Here is a 25196-nt window from a genome sequence, read left to right on the forward strand (position 1 = left end):
GGCGAAGGGAACATCGCGTCTGTACCTGCAGGGTGGGCATCCGACAGCTCTGCTGGTGCAGCAAAGGGAACGTTATTACCCGGACACTGTTAAAAGCTGTACTTCTAAATTTTAATGATCATCATAGCTGGTATAGAAGGTTTGTTTGTATGTTTGTTAACAAGAGAATGAACCCAGGGCGTTTGCTCTGAGCTATGTTTTCAGCCCTTGAGAAAAGTTTCTAGACAGGTCTCACCAAGTTGCCCAGGCTGGGGCTCACCTATGACCTCCTGCCTCAGCCTCCTTAGCTGGGATCCAGCTCAGGAGGGAGTGTCACCACAGGAAACTTCACAATAAAGATTTTTCACTTGGAAAAAAAAAAAAAGGTGACTGATCCAAGGTCAGTTTCTAAACAGCAGAGCCAGAACTGAGTCTCGGGTCTCCCAAGTCACTGAAACACCCAACTGTCTCTCACCACACAAAGCTGCACATGCGTGGGTTTGCAGGGGCTCTGCCTGGCCTTTGGCCCCAGCATTGAAGCCAGGCCTGATTTGCATGCAGCAGAGTAAATCTAGTAAGGGAACGTCACAGATCATTTGAGAATGCGATAGAAATGACATCCTCCATGGGGAAAAGGGCTAGGAGAACACACACAGATCTTAGCTCCAGTTTTCAGAGACCTCATCCATGTGGACACACTGGGTAACTGGCCAGTCTCTGTCAGTTGTCCAGGGTGACTTCATCTCACACATGCCCATCTGCTGGGTGAAGAGGAAACCTTGAGGCCAACATCCCTGCTCTGGGTACACTGGGTATTGCTTCTTGGTGCGTTGCCCACCCAGGTCTGTGGTCACTTCCGCTTCCACTGCCAACAGGCAGGAGCCACTGGCTGTTGCACTCTGGTCACTTCATCTAAGTGCTGCTTATACTTCAAAAAGAGAACATTTATTATTATTTTTTTTTTCCCATTAGCCTCCGTTTACAGCATCACAAAGCAAAACATGAGACTTGGCTGCTGACACACGGGAAGTGCAGACAGTTGTCAACAAGAGACTGATGAAGGCCAGTACTACACAGGAGGCCCGCCCGTACTCGTGCTGAGGACAGCTGGTGTCCTGCCCCACCCCTGCTGCCTGGACAGCTACAGGGCTGGTCCCAAGGTCTGAGGGGGATGCAGGGGCATGGGAGTGGCAGGGAAAAAAGTCATCTTCCTTCTGAGGAAGGTCCTACACCCCCACACACCCCAGCCCCATTCTGATTGGACACTCAAGAGACCCAGCTTCTAAGAAATGTGGTGAGTTTTCAGGGGATACAGAAACCTGTCCTGACAAGCCAGGCCGCTGGGAGGCACCTTGGGATGGGAAAGATACTCCAGGCTTGGCTGGGTTTCAGATGCTAGAGCCCAAGGGCCAAGTTGGGAGGAAGGAAAGAGATTCTAAAGACAGCTCAGCTCACTGCTGGGATGTCCTGACCAGGCCGCCGTGTCAGGAAAGAGAACAGCGTGATGCTTACGGAGTTTGATTTTGTTTCACTCTTGGATTTAGCAGACTTCAAACACTTGCATCTTCATGGAAATTGACAGTGAGAAAGCCAGCAGGGCACAGAGGCTTGTGCCAGTTCTGTGTGGAAAGGCACCAGATGGTTTGTTACGAAACACATTTTAGTCAGAAAATAGCTGGGGATTTTTGGTTCCTGGGAGGACAACAAAGCTAGAAAAAAGGAGGTATGAGTTGTGAGAGGTGGCAGCAGAGAAAGCAGCTTTGGCACCAGATCCAGGTTCTATTCAACTCCACCCTCTCCATGAGGGTGGCCTCACTTTTTTCATCTGTAAAATGGCCGCAAAATATCCCTATGTGAATCTAGGTGCAAGTTCCCACACACTATCCCAGGAGGTATGTGGAGGCAGGACACAGGGACACTCTCAGGGATACAGACAAAACAAGAGCAGGAGCAGCCTCATCCCAGGAAGGGAAGGAGAATCACAAAGAGCTGATCCCCATGGTTGCAGTGAGACTCTCGAAGTCACAGGCAGTCAGTCACACCGGGTCCCAGGACAGGAAGGTACCATTCAAAGGGACTTTGGGCCCCCTCTAGGGAGGAGGGGTAGAAAAAAAGCTTTATCCAATGCAGCACCATGGTGAAGCCCCTGAGGCCACACCTGCTGTAGGTTTTTTTTTGTTTTTTTTTGTGGAATCAGGGGTTGAACTCAGGCCCCTGCGCTTGCCAGGCAAGCGCTTATTCCACTGAGCCATTTCCCTGGCCCCTGTAGGTTTTAAAGTGCCAAGCTGTGTTATCTTTGGTCAGGGGCTCCCTCCCAAGAGCTCCAGAGCTAGGCCTTGAGCCCAGGCCTGCTGGACCCTGAGAAAAGCAAGCCTGAGGTCCCAGGCCTCTCCAGAGGTGGCAGTCTCCTCCTAAGCACACAAGATGACAAGCTCTGAGTTCTGGTTGCTTTCCATAAGGAGTGGGGATGTCCTTGGGGAAATCCACGTTCTTAAAAAAGGAGGAGGGATGAGAAATGCTTTGGTCACTGTCTGACACCCACAAAGAGCAGAGCCGGCTCAAGAAGAGAAAGAGCACAAGGCCAGTCACAGTACTGCATCTGTTATGTGCCTGATGCAAAACCAGCTTCCAACTACAGACCAGGAGTCACTGAATAAATATTCAAGGCTTCTTTCAGTTTGCAGAGAAGGAGCAGGTTTAAAAAAAAAAAAAATCTCTCCTTCCCCCTGCTTGACTGGCTGCAGCTTTGATCTGCAGGCTGATGTTGCTGTAGGCCAGAAGGGGCAGCCGGCACGTCTTGGAGCTGGTTCCCCCACCACAGGTGGCTTTGGTCCGTCATGTGTCAGGGCTGGTTATGTCCTGCTTGCCCCAGGCCCTCAGAAGCCGAAGAGGTCATCCTGGTCATTGCCACTGCTGTCAGGCTTGTTCCAGTCGACAGGAGAGAGGCACTGGGCATAATGGATGTCCTGTGCCGACAGCCCAGTGTCCAGGACCTGGGGGTTTGTTCTCGACTGCGCCAGCCTGGAACACAGAGCTATGTCAGCCTAGGGCATAGGTGCAGACTGGTGGGCCCCCAAAACAAGCGTAGCCTGGCCAGTACCAAGGCCAGAAAGGAGGACAAGGGTAGGAAAACGGCAGGACAAAGAGCAAAGGAGAATGTCCTAGTGGCCAGAAGAGGTATAGCCTCTGAACAGGTTGCCCTAGAAGGTCTAAACTGTGGGCCAGGGAGTGGGATCCCCATCTCTCCCACTTCCATCCCTAAAAGGCTACTCACACTGACCTCAGCCAGGGCAGGAGCTGCCCAGAGAGGAGGGGAGGAGGTAGCACTGCAAAGGCAGTGGCAACTGGCCAGGGGCGGGTACTGGTCAACTACAGGAAGACTGCTTGGCTGTAACTCTGTTCAATAGTGTGCTTCTCAAATAAATAACATAAAGAAGAGACAACATAAATGTCCACAAGAATAGGGTGAGCTAAGTGAATGACGACCCACATCCTCAGGAGGTATTTATGGGAAATGTTAGCCACCTGGAAAGGGGTCTACACACGAGCCAAAGGCAAATACTATGAGCTGATGGGTTTCGCATAATGTCTATGTACAGGACCAGCATGAATTAAGCCCAAGTATGGGCTGTATGACTATAACATGCTGTTGTTTTCTGTAGAATGCTTTGCTGACTTTTGAAATTGTTAGTAAAGGCCACATGATACTCGAATAATCTGAGAAAAGCGAATGAAAGCTTTTCTTCAAAAGAAGTGGTGTTGTGAGTCAAGGAAGCAGAGAAGGTGGGGAGAAGGTCTCTGCTTCCATGTAGGGACCATATATGCTGCCTCACCAGGCTGGACTGGGGCTCTCCACCAGGCTGCAGCAGGAAGCAGGTGGGGTGGGGAGGCAAGAAGGCAAAAGCAAATCCTCTGACTCTGTCCCACCCAACAGACCCCAATCTTAAGTGACAGACACCGCAGAAGTGGGAAGGCTGAAGGGAGCAGCTGCAAGTCCCAAGTAGAAAGGAGAGGCCTGAGTGATGGGGAGCAGAGCACAGTACCCCGAGCCAGCTGCCAGGCCTCTCCTCAACCAGACTTCCTGGCAGTGTGTCCTCAAGCTAAAGGCAGTCAGTAGCACAGGGAGGCCCCTGGAAAAATGGGGAATTATCACTGCCCTGGGGCGCTACCAAAACCCCTACCTAGGAGCCTGACATCCTGCTCTCTATTGCATTAAAGGGGTTTAATCAAGCACTGCCTTCTCCCTGCTCCTGCATAAAGACAAGCTGTGTGGAGGGGAGGGGACAAAGGCTGCAAAAAGCCAGCATGTGGAGGCCGCAGACCCAGCATAGGAAGAGGAAATGAGTGTGAGCTGCAGTGCTTAGCACAGGTCAGGTTGCTGCAGAGCAGCCACTGCGAAGAGGTTTGGGCTCAGTAATAAGAGCTTTTGAACACATCTGGCCACTCTGGAAGGGGTTCCCTCCCTGGGCAGGGAGCTCCCTGTTTTAGGAGGTATTTGGGTAGAGGTGGAATTCTTGACCTCGAGAAAGACAATCAGAGGGACTCATTCTCAGGCATGGCAGAGGCCCCAGGAGGAAAGGGCAGGCACAGCCCACCTTGGGTAAACAGTCAACATTACCTAGAAAATGCTTCATCCAGGCCATCATCCAGCTCCTTGGGGAAACAAAACAGGAAGTGAGAGCTCTGAGTGGGATCCTGCGCTCCTCTCGGGGGTGACCTACAGGGCTTGGCAAAGGGATGCAGTGGGGTACTCAGAGAAACAAGCACAGGCAGGGCTCCCATTTCAGCCTCTCAGCCCAAGGACCCAAAGCTGGGGCTGAGACAAGAGAAAGGGTCAGTGAGTTCAGTCCCAGCTCTGTCACTAGCTGCCTGTGACAGGAGCAAGTCATGGCTTCTCCTTCAGACTAAGCGCTTCTTCCCATAAAATGAGACCTGTGATTTCCACGGCTTTCAAATTCCAAATGGCAAAGGCTGGAGAAGGAAGCTGACCGCCTTTATCCCCTCGAAAGCCAAGCTCAAACCCTAAGTGACCCCAGAAGACTGATGATGGCAGCCTCAGTGGAAAAGCACCAGGCAAGGTCCCACGGCCCCCTAGTGCCACTTGGCAGGCGGTAAGAACGATCCCCCATAAGAGAGGGCAGGTTTCGGAACACTAGTTTGTCCCACTGGAGGGACCTGACAGTGACTGAAGTTCCTCAATGTTTTAGACTCTTAAAAATTAAAGAGCTATGACAAGTGACCAATCTACAGTAACTCCTGGACAAAGGACACAGAAAGACAACTGGGCAAAGGTAAGCTCTACAGACTACAGAGGAGGGTTGTATCCACGTTCGCTTTCCAGTTCTGATCACCATCACAAATTCTTGACACTATTTTTGTAACATAGTCTGAAATTATTTCTAAATGAAAAATTAAAAGAGTTCAGTTTCCTCTGGGAGCTCTGTGGGCAGAGGTCACAGTCCTCAGTGAGGAGATGTAAAAGCTGAGACCCAGGCAGGTGAAGGGGGCTTGCCCTGAGTCACGGAGCGGAGGGTCAGGCTGACAGCAGCCCAGGCCCTGGCTCTTCATTCATTCGGCTGAGCGGGGAGGGGTATCAGGGACAAACTCTGCCCTGCCAAGAACAAGGGAGCCTTTGGCTGATCCTGTGGTGGGCAGAGCTCTGGATGCTCCAGCCAAGAGGCTGGGCACTGTGAGGAGACAGCTGTGCTTGGAGCTAGGACTGCTAGGGACGCAGCCCTGGGCTCAAAGGGGACATTGTTCTTCCCCTACGTTGGGCCCGCGTGCTGTAGGGCTAGGTCCAGTCCTCCCAGAGACCCATAAGTCAGTGTGAGGGCGTGGACCCAGGAGCCACCTTAGGCTCCTCCACAGATTTGGCTGATGCTCAGCGGATCCCGTGGGGTCCTCAGGGCATAGGGTCACTCACCCAGACGACACTGCTGCTGCTCAAGGCTGGAGGCCTCAGTGCTTCATCCACATTAGCGGTGTTAGCACTGACTGTGGATAGCGGGGCCTTGGTGGTCTCTTCCAAGTCCAGTAAGTTCCCAGTGGCGACCACTATGAAAGAGTCCAGTCAGGGGCATCAGAGGGAGAATGACCACTTATTTCCTGCCATCACCTGAGAGATTCCTGGGTTGCCCAGTTCCTTACACCCTCTTCCAACATGGCCTTGCTTGGGCCAGTCACCAGACCAGCCAGAGCCCCACGTGACACTTGCTGTCAGCATGGGTCAGTTGCCCACAAGGTGAGTCCATCTCCCACTGATGGCTGAGACTTCTCTACAACAGTTGTCAAGTTTTTCAGAGGGCACATAGCAGGTTATATACATATACACTATTTACATACATGCACAGAGACAGAGGTGGAAAACATGCATGAAAACAAGTTATTTTTTTCTAATTTATCTATAATGAATATGTGTTACTTGACTTAACAAAGCAAAATACAACTTTAAAGTTTACCCCAGCTTGTGAGAAAAAGGGCCTTAGAGGAAGGGAGGGGACCTGCGGCAGAGAACTCCTCCCTTGCCCAAGACTCACGGCTTTTCAATGAGGGCGTGTTGTCATGGCAGGTCCCCAGCGCATCCCCTCCCTCTTGGCTGGATTTCTCCCTCTTTTCTTTCTCTGCAGGATCAAGGCATAATACATCAGAACTCCAGATCCCAGCAATCTGTTCCAGCACTCACCAGGCAACTTCAGGAGCACTGCTAGGGCTGCAGAGGAAGGACACCTTGCATATGTTTGTGTTAGCCTTACAAGCACCCTGAGGGAAAGAGGCAGCTGATATTTTTTTCAGATGGAAAAACTGAGACTCAGGTGAGAAGACCTATTCAAAATCACAAGCTGGATAGGAGAAAAGCTGGGTGGGAGTCAGTCTGTCTGACTCCAGGCTTTATCTGCTGCCTCAGCCCCTACCCCACCCATGATATTGATCATACTCACCTTCCTTGGCTGCCTGCCAGAACTCAAAAGCAACTTTGAAGGCCTGGGCCACAGTAAGGGTGACAGCCTGAGCCTAAAAAACAGGAAGTAGGGGTGAGAGGGGTGTGTTTCAGCCAGAGAAGTGCAAGTCTAAACTGGAAGGCTGGGGAGTCCAGCCAGGGCTCCAGACTTTCCCGGAGCAGCGCCTAGGGGTCAACTGCAACCGTGGAGGACGAAGAGCTGGCCCTTCCCATGTCACCAAAGCAGCCTGGGGTTTAGCAGCTCAATCCTGGAGAGGCAGTTGGGCCTCTAGCCCAGGTAAATTCCCATCCTCATTCATCCCCTCAATGGCTATTCATTCACCTCTACTTTTTTCCTTCCACTTTGGGCTTCCCTGAATCAACTGTGAGGCTTACTTTCTCAGAGGAGTCCTCCCTAATTACCTGAGGACTTCTTACACTTCCTGAACCCTTGGAATTGGTGAACAGAAGAGCCCAGAAGGGTTGGAAGGGCCCATCCTCTGCCTGAATAAGTCATAGCCAGAGAGGGGAAAGAAAGACTAGGGATATGCATGGTCAGAGGAACTGGTACTGGAGTTCAGCAAGGGAGGAGCCAGCTGACACATTTCCTGAGCAGGAGAAAGATGTCAATGAGTATAGGGATCAAAATTATTCAGTGTCAAAACCAACACCCACTCCACACACACTGGGTTTTGCCCCACCTCATCCTATCCATCCATTTGTTTTATTTTATTTTTTTGCGGAACAGGGGATTGAACTCAGATCCTTGCGTTTGCCATTCAAGCGCTTATCCTACTGAGCCATCTCCCCGGCCCCGCTATCCATCCATTTAAATCCTCTCAAATACCACTTCTCCCCTGCTGGCATCATGCATCTCTCTGTATGCTCCCAGAATATGGGCAGCCCCTCAATGGTGGCAACAATGCTGGCTGAACTGTATCTGTCAATGAAGCTTCGTGCCAGCCCAGTTCTCCCAGGCCACCTTCATCCCTACAGCCTGCTCTCTGTGACTCCAGGGTTAACCTTCTCAGCTCTGGGAGTGGAAGCCACAGAGCTTGGAGCAATAGCTGATGCTGGCAGCATTGCCAAGCTTCCTTCTGAAAGCCCTGGGTAAGAGCAGAATGTAAGACTCTCAAATGCTAAAGTTCAGGCCTACCCAGCCTTGGCCCCATTCCCTGCCCTCCACCAGACAACACAATTTAATTGAGAAATGAATCCACGGCCACTGCCTTCCAAAAAACTTTTCTAAAAAAATTTTTAAACAAGCTGAGTGATCTGTGCCAATTAAACTTCACGAAGTATAAAATCTCATTTGAATGTCTCCGTCATTTACATTTTTGATGGAAGTACGGGTGCTTTATGGCAAAACTTAAATATGGTAATTAAGTATGAAACTCTTCACAGCTGTTTACAATTTAAGCTGTCACATCTGAATCAAGTTTAATAGACCCAGTTACCATTGAGAATTGCCCATGAACTAAAAATATGGGCTAATTATCGGCCTAAGTCAGATCACTCTATACCCAAGCAAGGGCTGGTCACCCAATGTGGCGGAATATGGAAAAACATTATTCTTGCCTGCAGGAAACCTGGGGGGAAAGTTTATACTGTTTTTGCATAAATCTGCCAGTTTATTTACATACATTCCCCACCCCTTTGTCCTGATGTTCCAAGCTGTAAGTTAAGCCAAATGTAGCTGGAGATGTGGATGTGTGCAGGTGGTAAGGCTCAGCCTGGACGGGGACTGGGGGCTAGGGCTGGGGAAGGGCCCACTTCCGGGAGGCTGCAAGAATCTGAAGCAACATCAGAAGGAAGAACTGCTGGATCTGCTTCGAGAAGACTTTGGGCTGCCCAGGCCAGCACATAGCCCTTCCCTGCGTGCCTCTGGTGGTGGGTCTGTCGGTCACCCTGACTAGTTTCCACTCAGTCCACTCTTCCATGTCTTACCCTTGTTCCCACTAACCAGAGTTATCCCTTCAAAGGGGGCCACCTACTCAACCCAATCGGCCCTATTCCCCTAGCAGCCCTGATGTCCAGAAATATAATCTATGCATGAGGATTAATCCAGGATGTGGCAGCCACTTGGGGTATAGTAACACCCCTCAGGCAGGGTGGAAATGGGCTTACCTAGGCCCTGCACCTGTGCAGCAACCTTTCGCTCCTCCACTTCCAGGCCCACAGGCTTGAGTGCCCTCAGAGGACTCCCTCCTAGGCAGCTGGAAATGTTTCCTTGTAGGGACACTTCTGACTGTGCATAACAGGACCAGAGAAGGGAGACTTCTGGCTGTGCGGCCCCAACATGGGGCTATGCCTTCCTGGGCAGGAAGGAGCCCTTCTTTTCTCTAAACTCCTTGCTCATTCAGATACCCCACTGAGGAGGTGCAGGATGGAGATGCAGAGTAAGGGCTATGTCACTCGAACCCTGCTGCAGGCTCCCTCATCCTTGCTCTCCACCAGCCAAGAGACCTCAATAGCCTCTCCATAGTGTGCCTTTGCACTTGCAATTCCCACACTGGTGAGCACTTAATGTGCCACCCATCTCCTCTCAGCCTGACCAATCCCTACTCACTACTCATCCTTCTAAGCCTCTGTCTCTGGGGACCCTCCTGACCTCCAGTAGACAGAACGACTTAACCAAAGCCGGGCCCTTGGATTTCCATGGACTTGTCCCATGGGTCCTCAGTGCCCACTGTAGGGTTTAGCCCAGGTCAAGTGACACCATGTGTCTGTGGAGGCAGCTGCCAGCTGATCAGTACAGAGCCCAAGATGCCCATCTTAGCTCTGCCTCCCCCTTAGAAATCCTGCAGAGTCCAGAATATGTTCCCGTTCCTTAGAAGACCAGGCCATGAGGCCTTCATGCTTCCAGCCTGGGCTGAGCTAAGGTCTTCATGGACTGACACCACCCTGAGCTGGTCTCTCTCTCAGAGAAGACTCTCCCAGGGCTCCCTGCAGGGGGAGGCTGAGTGGCACAAAGAAAGAAGTACAAGGCATAGTCCGGCCAATCAGCCCTGATCCCAGACAGGAAGACTCTTCTGGGTGTTCAGCAGGCGCTCTGCCCTGATACCAGTGGCCAAGTACTGTCTTCCTTGGCAATTGCTCTCTATCCTGGGGGCAAGCTGATTTCATAGAAGCCTATCTGAATCCTGGCCCAACCCTCTCTCTTACTCCCAGAACCCCCATGGAAAGGAAATCACTGTATCTGGGAGCACCCTCCACCCAGGTCCACACTGAGCAAAAGCGGAGGCCTGCCACCCTGCCCTGCCCATCACTTGCTCCTTTTTGGTAGGAAAGAAGAGAGAACAATGGGGACACAATGAGCTTTTATGTTTTAAGTCCCTATCCTCATAGAAGATAATTCCAAGGGTAACCAACTGTGGGAACAAGCTTGTGATGGGAAAAGATAGGGTAGTGCAGGGCTCTGTGATATCACAAGACTCTGGAGGAAAGGCCAGTGACATGGAATCTACAGGAAAGAAACGAGGGGTACAAAACAAACAGAGGCCCTTTGGAGCAATGCTGGACGTCATTCTGGTGGTAGGCAAGGAGGCTGAAGAAGGGCAGGATCTTAGCCAAGACTACACAGCACATCAGCTGTGAACTGGTGTGGCTCTTCCTACAGCGACCCTTTGGCAGTTCCTGTGGTAGGATGAATTGTGGCCCCCACAGATACCCACTTCTGAATTCCTGCAATCTGTGTATGTCACCCTACGTAGTAAAAGGGTTTTAAATAGAATTAAGTTAAGAATAATCTTTTTTTTTTTTTTTTTTTTAAGAGTTAGGCTTTTTACTCTTTTTTTGTTTCCTTTATTTATTTAATGGTCAGCTCAGCCCACCCTGGGGGCGGGGCTGGCATGGCATGTGGCGCTGGGGATTGAACCGAGGTCCCTGCATGCTTGCCTAAGCAGGTGCTTTAGACCACTGAGCTATCTCGCCAGCCCCCAAGAATAATCTTAAGGTGGGGAGATTATCTTGGATTACCCAATAGGCCCAAGGTCATCACAGGGGCCTTGACAGGAATCAAGAGTCAGAAAGAGGAACAGCAATTTAAAAACATCAGCAAGATTGGCAGATGCTACTCTGCTGGCTTTGAAGATAGAGGATGGAGAGACTACGAGTAGGTGGAATGCAGGGGTCTCTAGAAAGTAGGAAAGGTGAAGAAATGATGCTCCCCTGGAGCCTCCAGGAGAAACACAACCCCACTGACCTATTTTAGACTTCTGATCCCTAGAATTATGAGAATATATTTGTGTTGTTTTAAGCCACTAAATTTGTGAACATCTGCTATGGCGGGCATAGGAAACTTATACAACATTTAAAGCAAAAAGCCTGGGCTCCCCAGTGACAGTGTTTTTGATGTTGACAGAGAAGGGGACAGGATATTGTCTCTATGTCTCCCAAGAATGCTGGGCATTGGGACCTGGCTCTGAGCTGTTAACAGAGGTTAATAGATGGTGATACCAAATCAATAGATGTCAAGAACCTCCTTACACAGAAGATGCTCAGATCTCAAGGGCCTCAGAAACTAAAGTGTCAATGCCAAAGGCTGATCCACTCCAGCTCCTTGTCCCCAAATTCAGGCAAGACACCAGAGACCTTCAAGGTCTTTCATTCACTCAAACCAGCTAGATGTGATCAAGAAGTGGCCCAAAAATGTGACAGAAAACTCTTGGCAATTTGTTGTGTAGATGTGAGGATTGTGGGCTAAAAGACTCACTGGTCTCAATGATTATGTCATCTTCAGCAAGACAGCTGCATTGCTGGGAGTCTGTTTCATTATAAATGAAAGTATTTTAAAGAAAGCCACTAGAGATCATAAGTTTCCACCTTGCATAATTATAAGGATTAAACATGACATGCCTCAGAGCCTAGCAATGGAATGGGTCCGTAAACGTATCAAACATAGCCATTTGCCTCTTTGCTCCAGTCAGTCTGCAGTTAATCTTATGAACTTCACTGGATTAAGAGACTGTTGGATCAGGGGCCACTACAGTCATCAGCAGAATCACCTGCTGCTATTTATAACTTCAAGGTACTGTTAGGAGGTGGGGCCCAGCATCTTTTGGACAGTGCATCTCTCTGGCATTCTTTTCCAGGGCTCTACTTTCCAGTCCCTACGAAGCTAGCAGCTCAGCTCCACTAGGCCCTTCTACCAGGATGTTCCTGCCTTGGAGGCAGCCATCCATGAACTAAACCCTCTCAAACTGTTTGCCAAAATAAACCTCTCCTCCTTGAAGGTGCAGGTGTCAGGTACTTTTGTCCTAGAGACAGGAAAGCTAATACACACAGCAAGTCTAGTCCCTTGTGAGCTCTGTCTGGCCTTTGTTTTTTAGCCAGGGTTACTTTGATCTCCTATTTATCAGGATGAATACTTACAAAGCATATTCCCCCCCGACCATAGGAGCAACAGGAGATCCAAAATCATTTCATATCCAGCAAAGCAATCTACAGAGGGGAAGGGACCCAAGCCCTTCCTGGGGATACAGCCTAGTCACTGCCTACAACTAGGCTGCCCAGCTGGGTGACCATCTGACTGTAGTCCTACTCTGCATGCCCAGCTCTCAGCACACACTTGAGAGTCCCATGGGTTTTCATCCTTTTTAAGTGACTGTAGCTTCTGGTCTTGCCTACCACACCAGAGAAGCCCCTGAGAGCAGTCCCACCCTCCCTGCTCACCATTTTCCGCTTGGTGCAGAGGAAAGCGTGGCACTCGAGATTCTCACTGTGCTGGCTCTGGGCGATGTAAGCAAACACCTTGTCGTGCATCTTGTCTGCTGTGCAGTAGGAGATCCTGAAAGGCAAGTGGCAGGTGTCAACACCTCTGGCACAGAGCCTGATCACATCTGGAAGGTCCTAGAGAGCCTGTTGTCTCCTCTCCACGATGGTGAGACTTTAGATCGGGCCTTGGCCTCCAGGCCTCACATCCTGGGCCATCTATGGGAGAAGAACCTTGGCCAGGCAGGTAGAACCTTAGGAAGGCTTCCAGGGCAGGTGGCACCTTGCTGGGGCTTGAAGAAGAGCAGAATCTGATGGACTGGTGCCAAGGGCGCAGGATGTTTAGGTAACAGACTGAATCCTCTGGGAGGAGAGGGGGGCAGCTGGAGACATGGCACCCCTCTCTCACCTGGGGTATTCTGTGGTGCTATTCAGGTGACACAGTTACAGCTGTGGCATCCAGTAAGGGGCGAGTCTGCTGAGAAGTTCCACCCCTGGTCATGAGGTGTGAGAGACTGCAGGCTGGGGCACCTGGGGCTGTGAGTGAACAGGGCAGGAAGTTCTCTGACAGAGGGAGTGGCCATGTCTCCCCAGAGCCCACTGGGGCTGCTGGTTGGATTACTGTCACACATTCCCAGTGCAGCACTTCACCCTGGCCATAGTTCCAGGGGGGCTGACTCAGCAGCTCAGTCAGCCTGGGAGATGGTCCTGGGTCTCCTCTAGTCTCTGGCAGGGCCAGGTAAGGTGAAGAGCAGCACTAGGCAGAGTGGTGCCCTGCTTCCCCCCACCCAGTCAGCTCAGACCCTCAGGGGCAGTGGGCTGATGACTCTAGCTTCTGGAATCTCATGGGTGATTTCAAGTCCTAGCTCCATAATCCTGTTCCTCCTCCTTTGCCCTCTTGGGATATACTCTATCTCCTTTCCTTCTCTCTGTCCTCTCCCAGATAGGAAGCTTCAGGAGGGCAGGGGTTGAGTCAGAGTCCTCATCTGGCACAGATGTCAGCAGAGTAGGTACCTGGAAATGTTGGTTAAAAGCAGGCAGGTAGGGCGGGGGAGATGGCTCAGTGGAATAAGCGCTTCCCTGGCAAGCGCAAGGGCCTGAGTTCAATCTGCAGTTCCGAAAAAAAAAAAAAAAAAAAGTGGGCAGGTAGATGCATGAAGGTAATAGAAAGGCACAGCCCAAAACTCTGAAGCCACCTCCCAATGCACACACACTGGGGGAGGGGGCTGCCCTTTGGCCCCCAACCCCCACTACTAGCCTGTGCTTCTGCTTCTGCTCAAGCTGAGCCACCTTCCTGGAAAAAAAAAAAAAAAAAACAAGTGGAAAGTTTCCTGGAGAAATGGTCCTGCTGGGCAGAGCTCCCACCTGGGTGCCCAGGTCTGTTCAGCCACTACTTCAATGTTGTCATTCCCTCCCCCATTCTCTCAGCTTCACTATCTATAAAATGGGTCTGAGATGTCTCTTCCAGTTCTGAAACACTAAAACTGACTGGCAAAGAGAGATGTGGGAGTAGACTGGGGCTCTAAAGCCCACCAGGACCACGGGGCTCACTGGACAAGACTATCTACCCTCTGGTTCCAGACCCTGGGTGGGGCCCTCTGCTATGCCTAGCCAGACGTCTAGGGCTGGGCTGCTGCATTCAGTGAAAAGACGAGGCAATGACTCTGCAGCTGTCTGCTCCTACAGTGACTCAGCAGCATGCAGGGGACACACTGGGAGCACATAGGACATAGCTGAAGCCGGGCTCAGATAGGCTTCAGCTACTTGTTACAACAGGTGATGAGGACAGCAAGTACCACTTCACTGAGTGCGCTCTGTGAACTGTGCTGTACACTAGCACGTGAGATGGGACACTCCATGCACCACTGTCAGAGTGATGCAGACCACCCCGTGCCAAGCATACCTGTAAATGGACACATTCTCAATGAGCTGGTTGGTGAGGTGGTCGGTCAGGATAATTCCCCGAGGTGACACCTTCAGGGTCACCTTCTGCAGCTTCTTCCCACTGGCCTTGGCCTGGGGCAGAAAGGGGTTAAGATGAGCCTGACTTTCTTGCAATCCACCCCCTAGGCTCCACCTAGCTACTCCACACACCAGACATGGGGCTTGTGTGAGCCTTAGCTCAAGGGTCTGGCAGATGCCATGGGAAGGACACTTGACAAGCACCTCCTGAAATAAAAGACAACCGCTGTCTGAAAGCCCTGGACCCCCATCTTCCCTCTCACAAGGGGAAGTGAATGCAGAGACTAAAGGACTTGCCCAGGAACACACAGCTGGGAAGCTGACACAACTCAGCAGGATGACTCCACCCTTGTGGACTACTCAGGGGACCAGCACCCGAGGTCAAAGGCACCATGGGGATGGATTCAATGGGCCTAAGTTCACTCACAACTGGGGCTGGGGTGGTCTGGTCCCTGGTGAGCTACACTGTTCCACATGTGCCTGGCAACGTGACTGAGTAAACAACCTCCTCGGTCTCCCTGGTGCCAATGTATCCCTAACACTTATGGAGAGAGCCTAGGCTACAGATGAGGCAGCAGTGGCCACCGGCCCTGACCATTTAATTCCAGCAAAGCTCTGAGCCAAATGAGGGAGACTCAAGGGCAGGGCAGGTTCAGTCCCATCTCACAGGGAAGACAAGCTAGGGGTGAGAGGCAGCCCAGAAAGAAGGCAGCCCCCACCTGTGGCTCCCACCTTTTCCTGGCAGGGCACTCACCGTGGCCACAATCCTCTTGACAGCAGCAGCTGACAGCTCCTCACCCTTGGGCTGCTCCACCAGGGTCATGCCCAGGTACTTGAGGGTGAAGAGCATGCCCTCGAGCAGTGTCTCTCGAGTGTCCGTCCAGTTCTCGGGTAGCTCTGGGGGCAGGGGAGACACAGTGACCCTCAACCCTGCCTTGAAGGCCCACTAGTTCTCACCAGTCCTTGGAAAACCTGGCAAGGGGCTCTGAGGTTCCCCATCATTGTTTTAAGTATTAATATAGAACTAACGTTTTTTTAGAACATACCAAGTGCTGGATAAGAAGCTTTACACAAAATGTCCTTGTTAATTTTCAGGAGAACCCACAAAGTAGACTTTGTATCACACCCACTGCAAACAGATACAAGTTCAGGGAGGCCAGGTCAATAACCAAGTGCAGGAACCAAGCAGTCCCAGAGCCAAGACCTGGCCATGTTTCAAGTCCCAAGCCCAAACTCAACTTGAACATTAACTGCCCAGAGAATATCAGCCCACTTCCTTACTGACTCCTTACTGTAACCCTGTCAATTGAGTACTGTCCCATTATACAGATCAGGAAACTGAGGCCCAGAGAAACAAAAGCCACATAAAGCAAGTAGAGTTACAGTCACCGGATCAGTTGTCATGGCCTGAGCCAACAATGTTTATTCTACCTGCATATCCAGAGACATAACTGACTGGAGAAAAGGACCAGTAAAGTGACAACAGCCCAAGGAGAGGGGGTGGGGTAAGCAAGGATCAATGGGGAAGGAGAAGAGGATTTCTCCAAGGATGTCCTATCAACTTAGTAGCCCTGGGTTAGTGTCTAAGCTCTGCTCCCTGTGCCCTCCCTCTAGCCTCAGGGAAGTCCTCTGACCCCTTTGAGACCGTTATGGTTTGTGTCTAATTGTCCCCCCAACGCCTCATGTAGTCATGGGGTAGACTTCTAGAGTTTGTGATCAATTCATGATCCAATGCTGGAACTTTTGGTGTAAGTGCTGCTAGGATTATACGTGTGTGCTATACCCACCCTGGGGAAGATGCTGCAGCCTCTGCTCCTCCCTTTGGTATCTACTATTTTCCGCCACCATGAACAGCTGCCCTCTGTCATGTGCCACTCTGCCTTGGAGCTAGCTGAATATGGCTGAAACTTCCACTAACTGTGAGCTAAATAAACCTTTTCTTCCTTAATTTTCAGTGTTAGGTATTTCGTCCCACCAATGAGAGAAAAGACAGAGACCAAAACTGCTGTCCCTCTGGGCTGCACCAAGGGCAGAGAGCAGGACCAATGGGAAGGTCCTCTGAGAAGTCCTTACCACCACTACTGTGAGGACGGTTGGGAGATGAGGGAAGAGGCTCCCACCAGAACCTCTCACATAGAACAGGGCAGAGAGACATGATGGAGGTGTGACTCTCACTGTGGGCCTGACCATCCCAAGGGTCCCTCCTTTTAGCTGAGCCCCAGACGGACCCTGCCACACAGAAGGAAATAACAGGGCAGAGCAGCAGGGATGGGCTTCAGGTCCCCGCAGGCCCTGGTCCCAGCACAAATGCATGGCTCACACTCCCTGTATGGGCCTGCTGTCCTTATCACCCTCACAGCTACAGCACCTGTAGGAGGTACTCACTGTGACTGCACCCATGTCATAGGTGAGAAAACAGCTGGGCAGCACACCTGCAATCCTGTTAAGGACAGCGGAGGACCCAGGCAGGGGTCAGCTGTCAGGGACTACCAGAGAGATGAACAGGGTCTGCTGCCCTAGACCATACCCTGAGAGGAGGCCAGGCATGGTGGTGCACACCTGTAATCCCAGCACTTGGGAGGCTGAGGCAGGAGGATCATTGTGAGTTTGAGAACAGCTTGGGCTACACAGTCCTCAATGCATACTGAGACCTCATCTAAAAAAAAAAAAAAAAAAAGAAATGCTACAAGAAGCTAATATAGAAGTAGGCATCACAGGCCCACTGCAACTAAGGCCCTGACAGGGTTGTGGGTTTCTTGGTTAGAATCCAAGGTCCAGGGGGTACCAGTAGGTCCCCTATGCAATCTGGGGCCCTGCTGCCCCTCCTACCTCCTATCACACAGCCTCAGACTCCCTGAGCTCTATCTCCTTCCTCCACAGCCTGGATGGACCTATACACTCAATTTCTGGATTTGCATTGAGCCACACAATCCACTGAGTTCTGAGACAGACACACACATACCACGCATCATGCGTGCATGCTTGCATATATGTACTCATGCACACACAGTGGGGGTATCAGGGTGGGGGTGGGATTCATACAGGAAACTATGGGTGTTATCTTCCCCTTGAGATCCAAGTAAGGAGGGACTTGCTGACTGGTCATCTATGACCTGAATAAAGGAATGACTTAACCTCATTCCAGCTCAGGGCCAGGACACTGCCCTTTAGCCTTCATACATAGGCTTTTCCCCCAGTGAGATGACTCTCAAGCTTGAAGCAACCCTATTCTCTGTCCCACCCACCATAATCCCCTTCCATTTGCTCCTCCAAAACACAGAAAGTCCCTGAGGTGTCCCTGGTCCAGTAGCAGATGAGAGGCTCCAGAGCAAATCAGACACAGGCACTTTTCTCAAAGAAACCAAGCGAACAGCACCATGATAGGGGCAAATCAGAGCTACCAAGGAACAAAGACCCAACAATAAAGCATTAGCTACTACCATCACTTCAAACACACTACCTTGTAAACAGACATTTTTTTCAGTTCCATATTACACACGAAACTGAGACTCAAAAGACTCTGACTCTATAAAGTCCAAGTTCAGCCAGGCATGGTGGCGCATGCCTGTAATCCCAACACTCAAGAGGTCGAGGCAGGAGGATCAGATCAATGCGAGTTCAAGGCCAGCCTGGACTACAAAGTGAGTTAGTTCAAGGCCAGCGAACTGCACAGTGAGACCCTGTCTCAAAAAGACAAAAAATACAAAGTCCAAGCTTCTGACTGATGGCACACTACTTAACCTAGAGGCAAAATACCTTAATTCTAGCCAAGTGTCAGGGAAGAGTTTCTGGGAACTGGAGCTACAGCCCTACAACTGGAATTGGGTTTTCCAAAAACTGAAAGCTGCCTCAGTGTGAGCCAGGATACCCAGACCACCACTCCCAATCCGGTACCCATCTAGCCAAATAAACTGCTGCCATGGCCACTGCCTGTGGCCTTGGCAGACTCAGATAACACTGTAGCTCCACTTCCCTCTATTTCTAACATAAGGCTTCAGGCAGGCCAGACCAATCAGAGGTGGCCTTGTTCACCTCCATACCCATTCCTACTCTATGGCAAACAGCCTGCCTTCCCGTTTTCATGGCCTACTCTCCCATTTCCTTTGGATCAGCCACTTCTGGCCTCTTTCCAGAACCACTTCCTCTCCCTCCATTCCAAAGAACCAAAGCCTGCCAAGGTCACTGGTGATCGCTTTGCTGTCAAAACATTCCCCTGTCCTCCTTGACCTCTGAAATACTTAGCATTTTTCTGCATTTTTCCTTCACTGGACTGACCTTTCCCCTGTTCTACTGCTTCCTTGTAGACTAAAAACTGTCCATCAGCCTCAGAGACCCTCTATTCCAGCCCCTCACCTGACAGTTGAAAGGAGGTCCAGAGAGAGATGCATCCTATGGAAGGTCACTGCAAGTCAGAGGGGTGGGATCCCAGTCTACTACAGGCAATCCCTGCAGTGACTGCTGGAGACCTCCAGCTCCTCTCCCACAGGTCTTCTTTCTCTCCATCTTCTGTAGAACTTCCTCCTCATAATGGGACATTTAGTTTCAGCTTTAGAGCTTTTTCTCAAATATTCTATCCAAAATACTCTTCCCCTTTGCTTATCAAAACCTCATATAACCAGCTCCTCCAGAAACCCTTCTATGAGGGAGGATAGTCCAGTGGTTAAGAGCAAGGGCCTTAATCCTAGTACCCCACTTCTGACTTTTCTGAGTTAATTATCTCCCTTAAGCCTCACTTTTCTCATCTATAAATGGGAAGACAACAACCCTTACATCTCTGGGCTGTTATGATTCTCAGGTAAGACAATACAGTGAGATAATGAAATGAAATGCACTCATGAAGGGGCAGATACATCACAGTACCTTTTTTTTTTTTTTTTTTTTTTCTCAGCTCTGATTGTTGAAAGCTCTGCAGTCATCGGATGTCTTTCAAAGCCCTACCTTACGACCTTTTTTTTTGGCAGAACCAGGGATTGAACTCAGGCCCTTGCACTTGCCAGGTAAGCACTTACTCTACTGAGCCATCTCCCTGGCCCATCACAGTACCTTTATTGAACATGAGTCTCTTCTTCCGCCCCAGGCTGTCCCAAAGCAGCTGCCTCCTCGGCTGTTTGCCCCTTCCTGGACTTACTATCCATGTCTGCCTCTGCAGGAAGTGGTACAAGGAGCACTCCTGTGGGACAGGCTGTCCAGTCTTGTCCTGCTTCTCACTTGACCTGCATCCCTGCATCCAATGTTCCCAGTGCCCACCACGATGCTTCTGTTCTCCAGGGAAGACTCCTCCCCGGTGCTCCTGACTCACTCTTCACTGTAGTGTGCTTACAACCTCTCCTCAGGAACCAGCACAGGGCCCCCTCAGTACAGACGGACACGTGAGGTTTCCTGCTACCCTGTCCTGTTTACCACCCAGCCACCTCAAACAGGATGCAGCCAGTCTGCACTCTAGCTCGAGGGTGGAGGCTACATCTCCCTCCTAGCAAGAACCCCAGGCTTCAAGGGGAACAACCAGAGGCCCCCAGGCAAATACAAGGCTGATTCTATAGCCTTGTTCCGGTCCCAGTTATTTTTGGCCCTGGGGTGGGTAATGACTGTGCTATTTCAACCATGCAATTTTACAGATGACCTGCTACTGAAGTTAACCACGGACAGAACATATGCCCAGTCTAACTTCTATAACCATGTACCTCCTAACTAGTAAGGAGTTAGGGCTGGGCAGGTCAGCCCTGTGTTCCTCTGCCACTCCAGGAAACCCGGCCAGCTGGCATCTGAAAAATCAGAGCTGCAACAAAATCCATGGGCCAATGCAGTCTCTGAGCAGGGCCCTAGCCTAGCTCCCAGGGCAGGCTGCAACCCAGAGGCTACAGAGTGACAATCTCTCAGGTAGGGACTCAAGCTCTGCCCTGCCTGGGGAGCAGCTGTTTTTCTGGAATAATCAATTTGACAGTCTTCAGAAGCATCCTCAGAAACTTCTAGATGTAAAAAGTCTTAGACAAATTTCAGATAGCTTTAACTTTCAGAAGTTAAAGCTATTGAGATTATTATCAAAAGAAAACAATTTTTAAAATGACCATCACAGCAACTAACATTTTCTAAGCACCTACATACATTATAAGAGAAAATAATGGGCTCTGGGGGAATTGGGGGTTTATAGCTACTCAATCTCCCTAGGTTGCAGTTTCCTTACTTTGAGACAGGGAAAATAAGCTGGGTGTGGTGGTGCATGCCTGTAATTCCAGCACTCAGGAGACTTAAGCAGGAGGATCACAAATTGGAGGCCAGCCTAGATTACATAGTAAGACCCTGTCTCCAAAAACTAACAGACAAACAAAATAGGGACAATAACCGTACCTACCGCATGGGGTTGCCATCAGGATGAAATGAGCTCCTGCATACATACAAAAACATCTGGTCCACGCCAAGAACAGCTTAAGTATATGCTACTGTCACTACCAGTGGTCAAGTACAAGTGCTTTAATGTCTCCATGAGTGTTTCATGACAAGAGTCAAGGATACATCAGCTTTCCCGTTTCACAGATAAAACCACTCAGTAGGGTGTGACCACGGCTCATAAATGACAACACTGGGACTCAAATCCCACACTCATTCCTGCAGCCCATCAAACCCCTTCCCAATGTGAAGAAGGCACCCTCTGCCTGAAAGGAGCATCTATCTGACCCTCAATGGGCAGTGAGTGACCTCTGACTCAAACCTCATCTCCTCTCTTTGCCACTAGACCTGTGAAAATAAAGCCTTAGCTTCCAGGTAAATATCCCAAATTCTTCCTTCCTTTGATTTATCTGTTAACTACAGTCACCTTCTTAGGTGGTGCTGTCAGGAGCCAATCCTCAGCTCTGTGGGCACCACATCCTCACTTCCATACCACAGGATTGCCAACATCTGCCACCCTGCCCATTCAGTCAAGACTGCCAGTCACTGCTTCTCAAAGGGAGCACCCCGAGCAGCAGAGTTCACCCTCGGATTAACTTTTGGTAGCCCACAGTAGCCATTCCCTTTCTTTTTTTGGGGGGGAGGGGAGACTGGGTATTGAACTCAGACCCTCGCGCTTGCCAGGGAAGCGCTTATTCTACTGAGCCATCTCCCTGGCCCTGCCATTCCCTTTCTAAAGTCCACTTTTTTGGATTCTTTTCCCTTCTCACTTGTCCTAGTATTTTCTGGTATCTCTTTCCAAATAAATAACTTGCACTCAGATCCCTGGCTCAGTGACTACTTTTAGAAGAACCCAAATACAGACACCATCTTAGCTAAAGAAACTGTTCCCTGACCCATTTTACTTTTGTGCATAGCATTACGGCTGTTCCTGACCATACTATTAACCCATAGCCCTGAGTTTTTTCTGACTCCTCCGAGTTCTTTCAGAAGACACTCAACTTAGTTCCCAGATTCCCCAACACCTGTACTAGTGCCTGATATGTAGTCAATGCTCGGTAAGTATTACAGCCTGGCTGTTTACATATAATATTTATACTATCTCATTGCAAGTAAATTAAGATCCCTCCCTCATCTCCTACCAGGCACTAGTTTTACTGCTCCTTTTCTTTATCCTTATTCTTTGGATTCTAATGCATTGACAAAACCATAAAGGAGCCCAAGGGTCAAAGTGATGCCAGTATCTGTGAAAAGAAAGATACTAGAGGTCCAGGGCAAACCACCCTTCCAAGCAGCTGGATGAAAGGAAAACCCTTTCTCCAGGGGCTGAGATAAAATATTTATGGTTTGCAAGAGGGGAAAAAAGCTGTACATGGGAGAGGGAGCGAACCATCTGAGGGAGAGAACCATCTTTCAAGGTCAGGACAACTGAGAGGAGGCCTGAGGCTCAGCACAAACAAGCCTGGGGTGCTGGCTTTGCTGTGTGACCTCAGCCAAGCTGCAACCCTTCTCTGGCTTCAGTTTCTCCATAAACAAAAACAGTGACCATGCTAATCCTATTTGAGAGGTGAGGAGCAGGTCACAGCGGGCATCAGGGATCAACCCTAATCTTAATTCCTCTGTGTCAGTTTTGCCTCAGAACTCAACCACAGGCCTCACATCAGTGCGTGGCTGGGTCACAATTCCAAACAAGGGTGCCTCAACCTCCAACCCACACACATCCCATGGCCTGCCTCAGTTGTCTTCAGATGCTACCAGCCCAAGCTGGTTTGTGGTTTACTCCAAGTTCTTCTCTTGAGCAGAGTCCCCAAGTCAGGAATTGTAAGATCTACCTCTTGGTAACTCTTGTGGGACCTGTGTCCCCATCTCCCCAAACCCAGGTCCTTTATCTCTAAAATGGATCTTCGATAAGAATCTCATTTTGTCACCTCACATGAGCAAAGCGGTAATAGGAAAAAAAAAAAAAAAACCAAAACCTACTTTATAAAACACAATGACAACTGAGTGTGGAGCACACCAGTAATCCCAGCATTTGGAAGGCTGAAGGAGGACTGCTTCAAGTTCAAGGCCAGCAGGGGCTATAAAGTGAGTTGAAGGCCAACCTGAACTGCATAGTGTGTCCTTGTATCAAAAAGACAAAAAGCAAAACACCCACAATGACAAAAGCAGTAGTCAGGGCATCGGTGACACATGCCTGTAGTCCCAGCATTAGGAGAACTACCGCAAGTTCAAGGCCAGCCTGAGCTAACAGCATGATCCTATTTTTTTTTTAAGCAAGTAGTTACCATTTATTGAAGTCTTCCCCTCTGCCTGGCAAAATGCACTGATTTAACCACCATACAAAAGTCTGAGGTAGTTTCTACACTTATTTGCAACTTACAGATAGAGAATTGTGCTTCAAGAACTATAAACTGGAATAGCCTATTCAAGGTAGAGAAGGCTCTGGACTTCTGGAAGCTGGGAGAGAAACAGAGGTGCTCCTCTGCTTTTCTCCAAGGTATTGACAGGCTTAGCCCTCAAAAGCTGGTCCACCATAGTAAGAATCAAGTTGAAGGTCCACAGGCAGAAGGACAGGGAGTGGGGAAAGGAAACCACCAATGAGGAGGGGACATTACTATCAACACTCTTAACATCCCTGCCATGTAAGTATCATAATCCTCAATCCTCACTGCTGCATGCTCGGACTTTCAAAGTGGCTCTCTTGCCCCTCCCCATATCCAGAGGTTCCTTTGGGCTCCCTCCCTTTCACAACCACTTCCCTGGGGCCCTCTCTCCCTTGGCCCCACAGACCATGGTGGGGTTCCTCCATTGGGGGAGTCAATCATTCTCGGTCCTGGTCACACCCTGCGAATTTTTTAAGGGAATGATTTGGGGAGCTGGTAAGTTGTGGAACTTGATGTATGCTTGGCCTGGCTCTAGCGGGCCTCTGATCCCACCCCAACAAGCAGACACCAGTTGGGTTCCCAGTGCCAGTCTGGGCTAGGAGGAAGCCACAGAGGGAACAGCAGACTGGGGCAAGAGGAGGGGCAGGGCGGGCTTCCTCAGCCCAGACACGCTGGCGCTCCTGGGACCAGCGAACTCGGGCTCCCCTGGTGGAACCCTGGAAGACAAGGGGGTAGGGTGGGGTGACTGCATTGTTTCCTGAGGTGGGGGGCCGAGGCTGTAGCCCCAGGTGGGTGGCAGCAGGGGTGAGGGTTTGCTGCAATCCTGTGCTTAGTTTCACAGACCCCAGGACTTCCTGGCCTAGGTTCTGCAGGCCTCAGGGGAAGGTGCCAGGTGACCGGCTCCGGGAGAGTAACCTGAGACAGGGGTAACAGGAGGGGGGCCGGGTGAGCCCGCTCCCAGACGTCCCTGGGAGAGGTGACGGCGAGTCTGCCGTTTGCTAGAGCGCCCTGGGACTTCGGGAGCCCAGGGGGAAGACGCAAAAGAAAACAAGTTGCAAAAATAACCAGAACGCCAGTCTCACCACCTGGACGTGGTTAGGGGAGAGGACGCAAGATCTAAACCCCCGGTGTGCGACCTCCCGGACAGCCCAGGACGGGCCCCTTCTCCTTACCAGGAGGTACCTGCGTTCCGGGGCTCATACCTGGGAGTTATCGGATGCCCTCCCTCCCACCCCCCGCGCCGGTCTTTAAAGGAACAGGGGCGGGCTGGGGATAGTGGGCTCCTGCGCGCCGCTGCTGGGGCTCAGAAGCCGTCCCAAGTCCCCAAACCCACTCCTCGTCCCTCGGCGAGCTCTCGCCCCGCTCCGCCCAGCTAGCCGGGTCGCCAAGTCTCTCTCCCCACCTGCACCCACTCCCAGGGCACCGCCCGCACCTGGGGACCCTGGGCTCGGCCTCCTCCCGAGCTCTGCCCTCCCACATGGCACGGGCAGCGCGAGCACGCCCTGACCCCGGGTGACCCCAACCTCGCAGGTCCGGGACACGAGCGAGGTCAGGCCCCGCCTCCCCGCCAATTTGGCTAGACTCGGGCGCTCCGGGAGGCCGCGCGCCTCAGCCCGACCCCCGCCCGGCCCGGCGGACGGGCACACACTCACTGCGGTGCCGGCCGCCGCCCCCCCAGCTCTGCTTGGCCAAGCTGGGACTCCGGATCAGCGCCCGCCCGGCGGACTTGAGCGCGTCCATGGCTCGTCCGGCCGCCTCCAAAACTCCGTCAGGAAAACTTTGGGCCGGGCCGGGCGGCGCGCGAACTGCGCGCTCCTCCCCTCCCCTCCGCTCCTGGC

At 51.0% G+C, this 25196-nt stretch overlaps 1 protein-coding gene across 3 annotated transcripts; it reads right to left on the bottom strand.

Moving 5' to 3' along the window:
- Positions 1–944: 944 nt before the first annotated feature.
- On the bottom strand, positions 945–25196 carry Ldlrap1 (low density lipoprotein receptor adaptor protein 1). 3 transcript variants are annotated; one of them, XM_004637722.2, is made up of 9 exons: positions 25011–25196; positions 15345–15487; positions 14532–14644; positions 12590–12704; positions 6918–6990; positions 6516–6599; positions 5903–6033; positions 4598–4632; positions 945–3000 (listed from the first exon to the last, which is right to left on the bottom strand). In XM_004637722.2, the coding sequence occupies exons 1-9, from the start codon at positions 25096–25098 to the stop codon at positions 2856–2858; spliced, it is 927 nt and encodes a 308-aa protein (XP_004637779.1). In that variant the 5' UTR covers positions 25099–25196; the 3' UTR covers positions 945–2855. The 3 variants fall into 3 exon arrangements, with proteins under 3 accessions (XP_004637779.1, XP_023578272.1, XP_023578273.1); XM_023722504.1 differs by lacking the exon at positions 25011–25196 and adding an exon at positions 24531–24573; XM_023722505.1 differs by lacking the exons at positions 945–3000; positions 4598–4632; positions 5903–6033; ... (1 more) ...; positions 6918–6990; positions 12590–12704 and adding an exon at positions 13047–13922.

The sequence above is a fragment of the Octodon degus genome, unplaced genomic scaffold (assembly GCF_000260255.1).
Source record: "Octodon degus isolate 3935 unplaced genomic scaffold, OctDeg1.0 scaffold00092, whole genome shotgun sequence".
NCBI classification, from domain to species: domain Eukaryota; kingdom Metazoa; phylum Chordata; class Mammalia; order Rodentia; family Octodontidae; genus Octodon; species Octodon degus.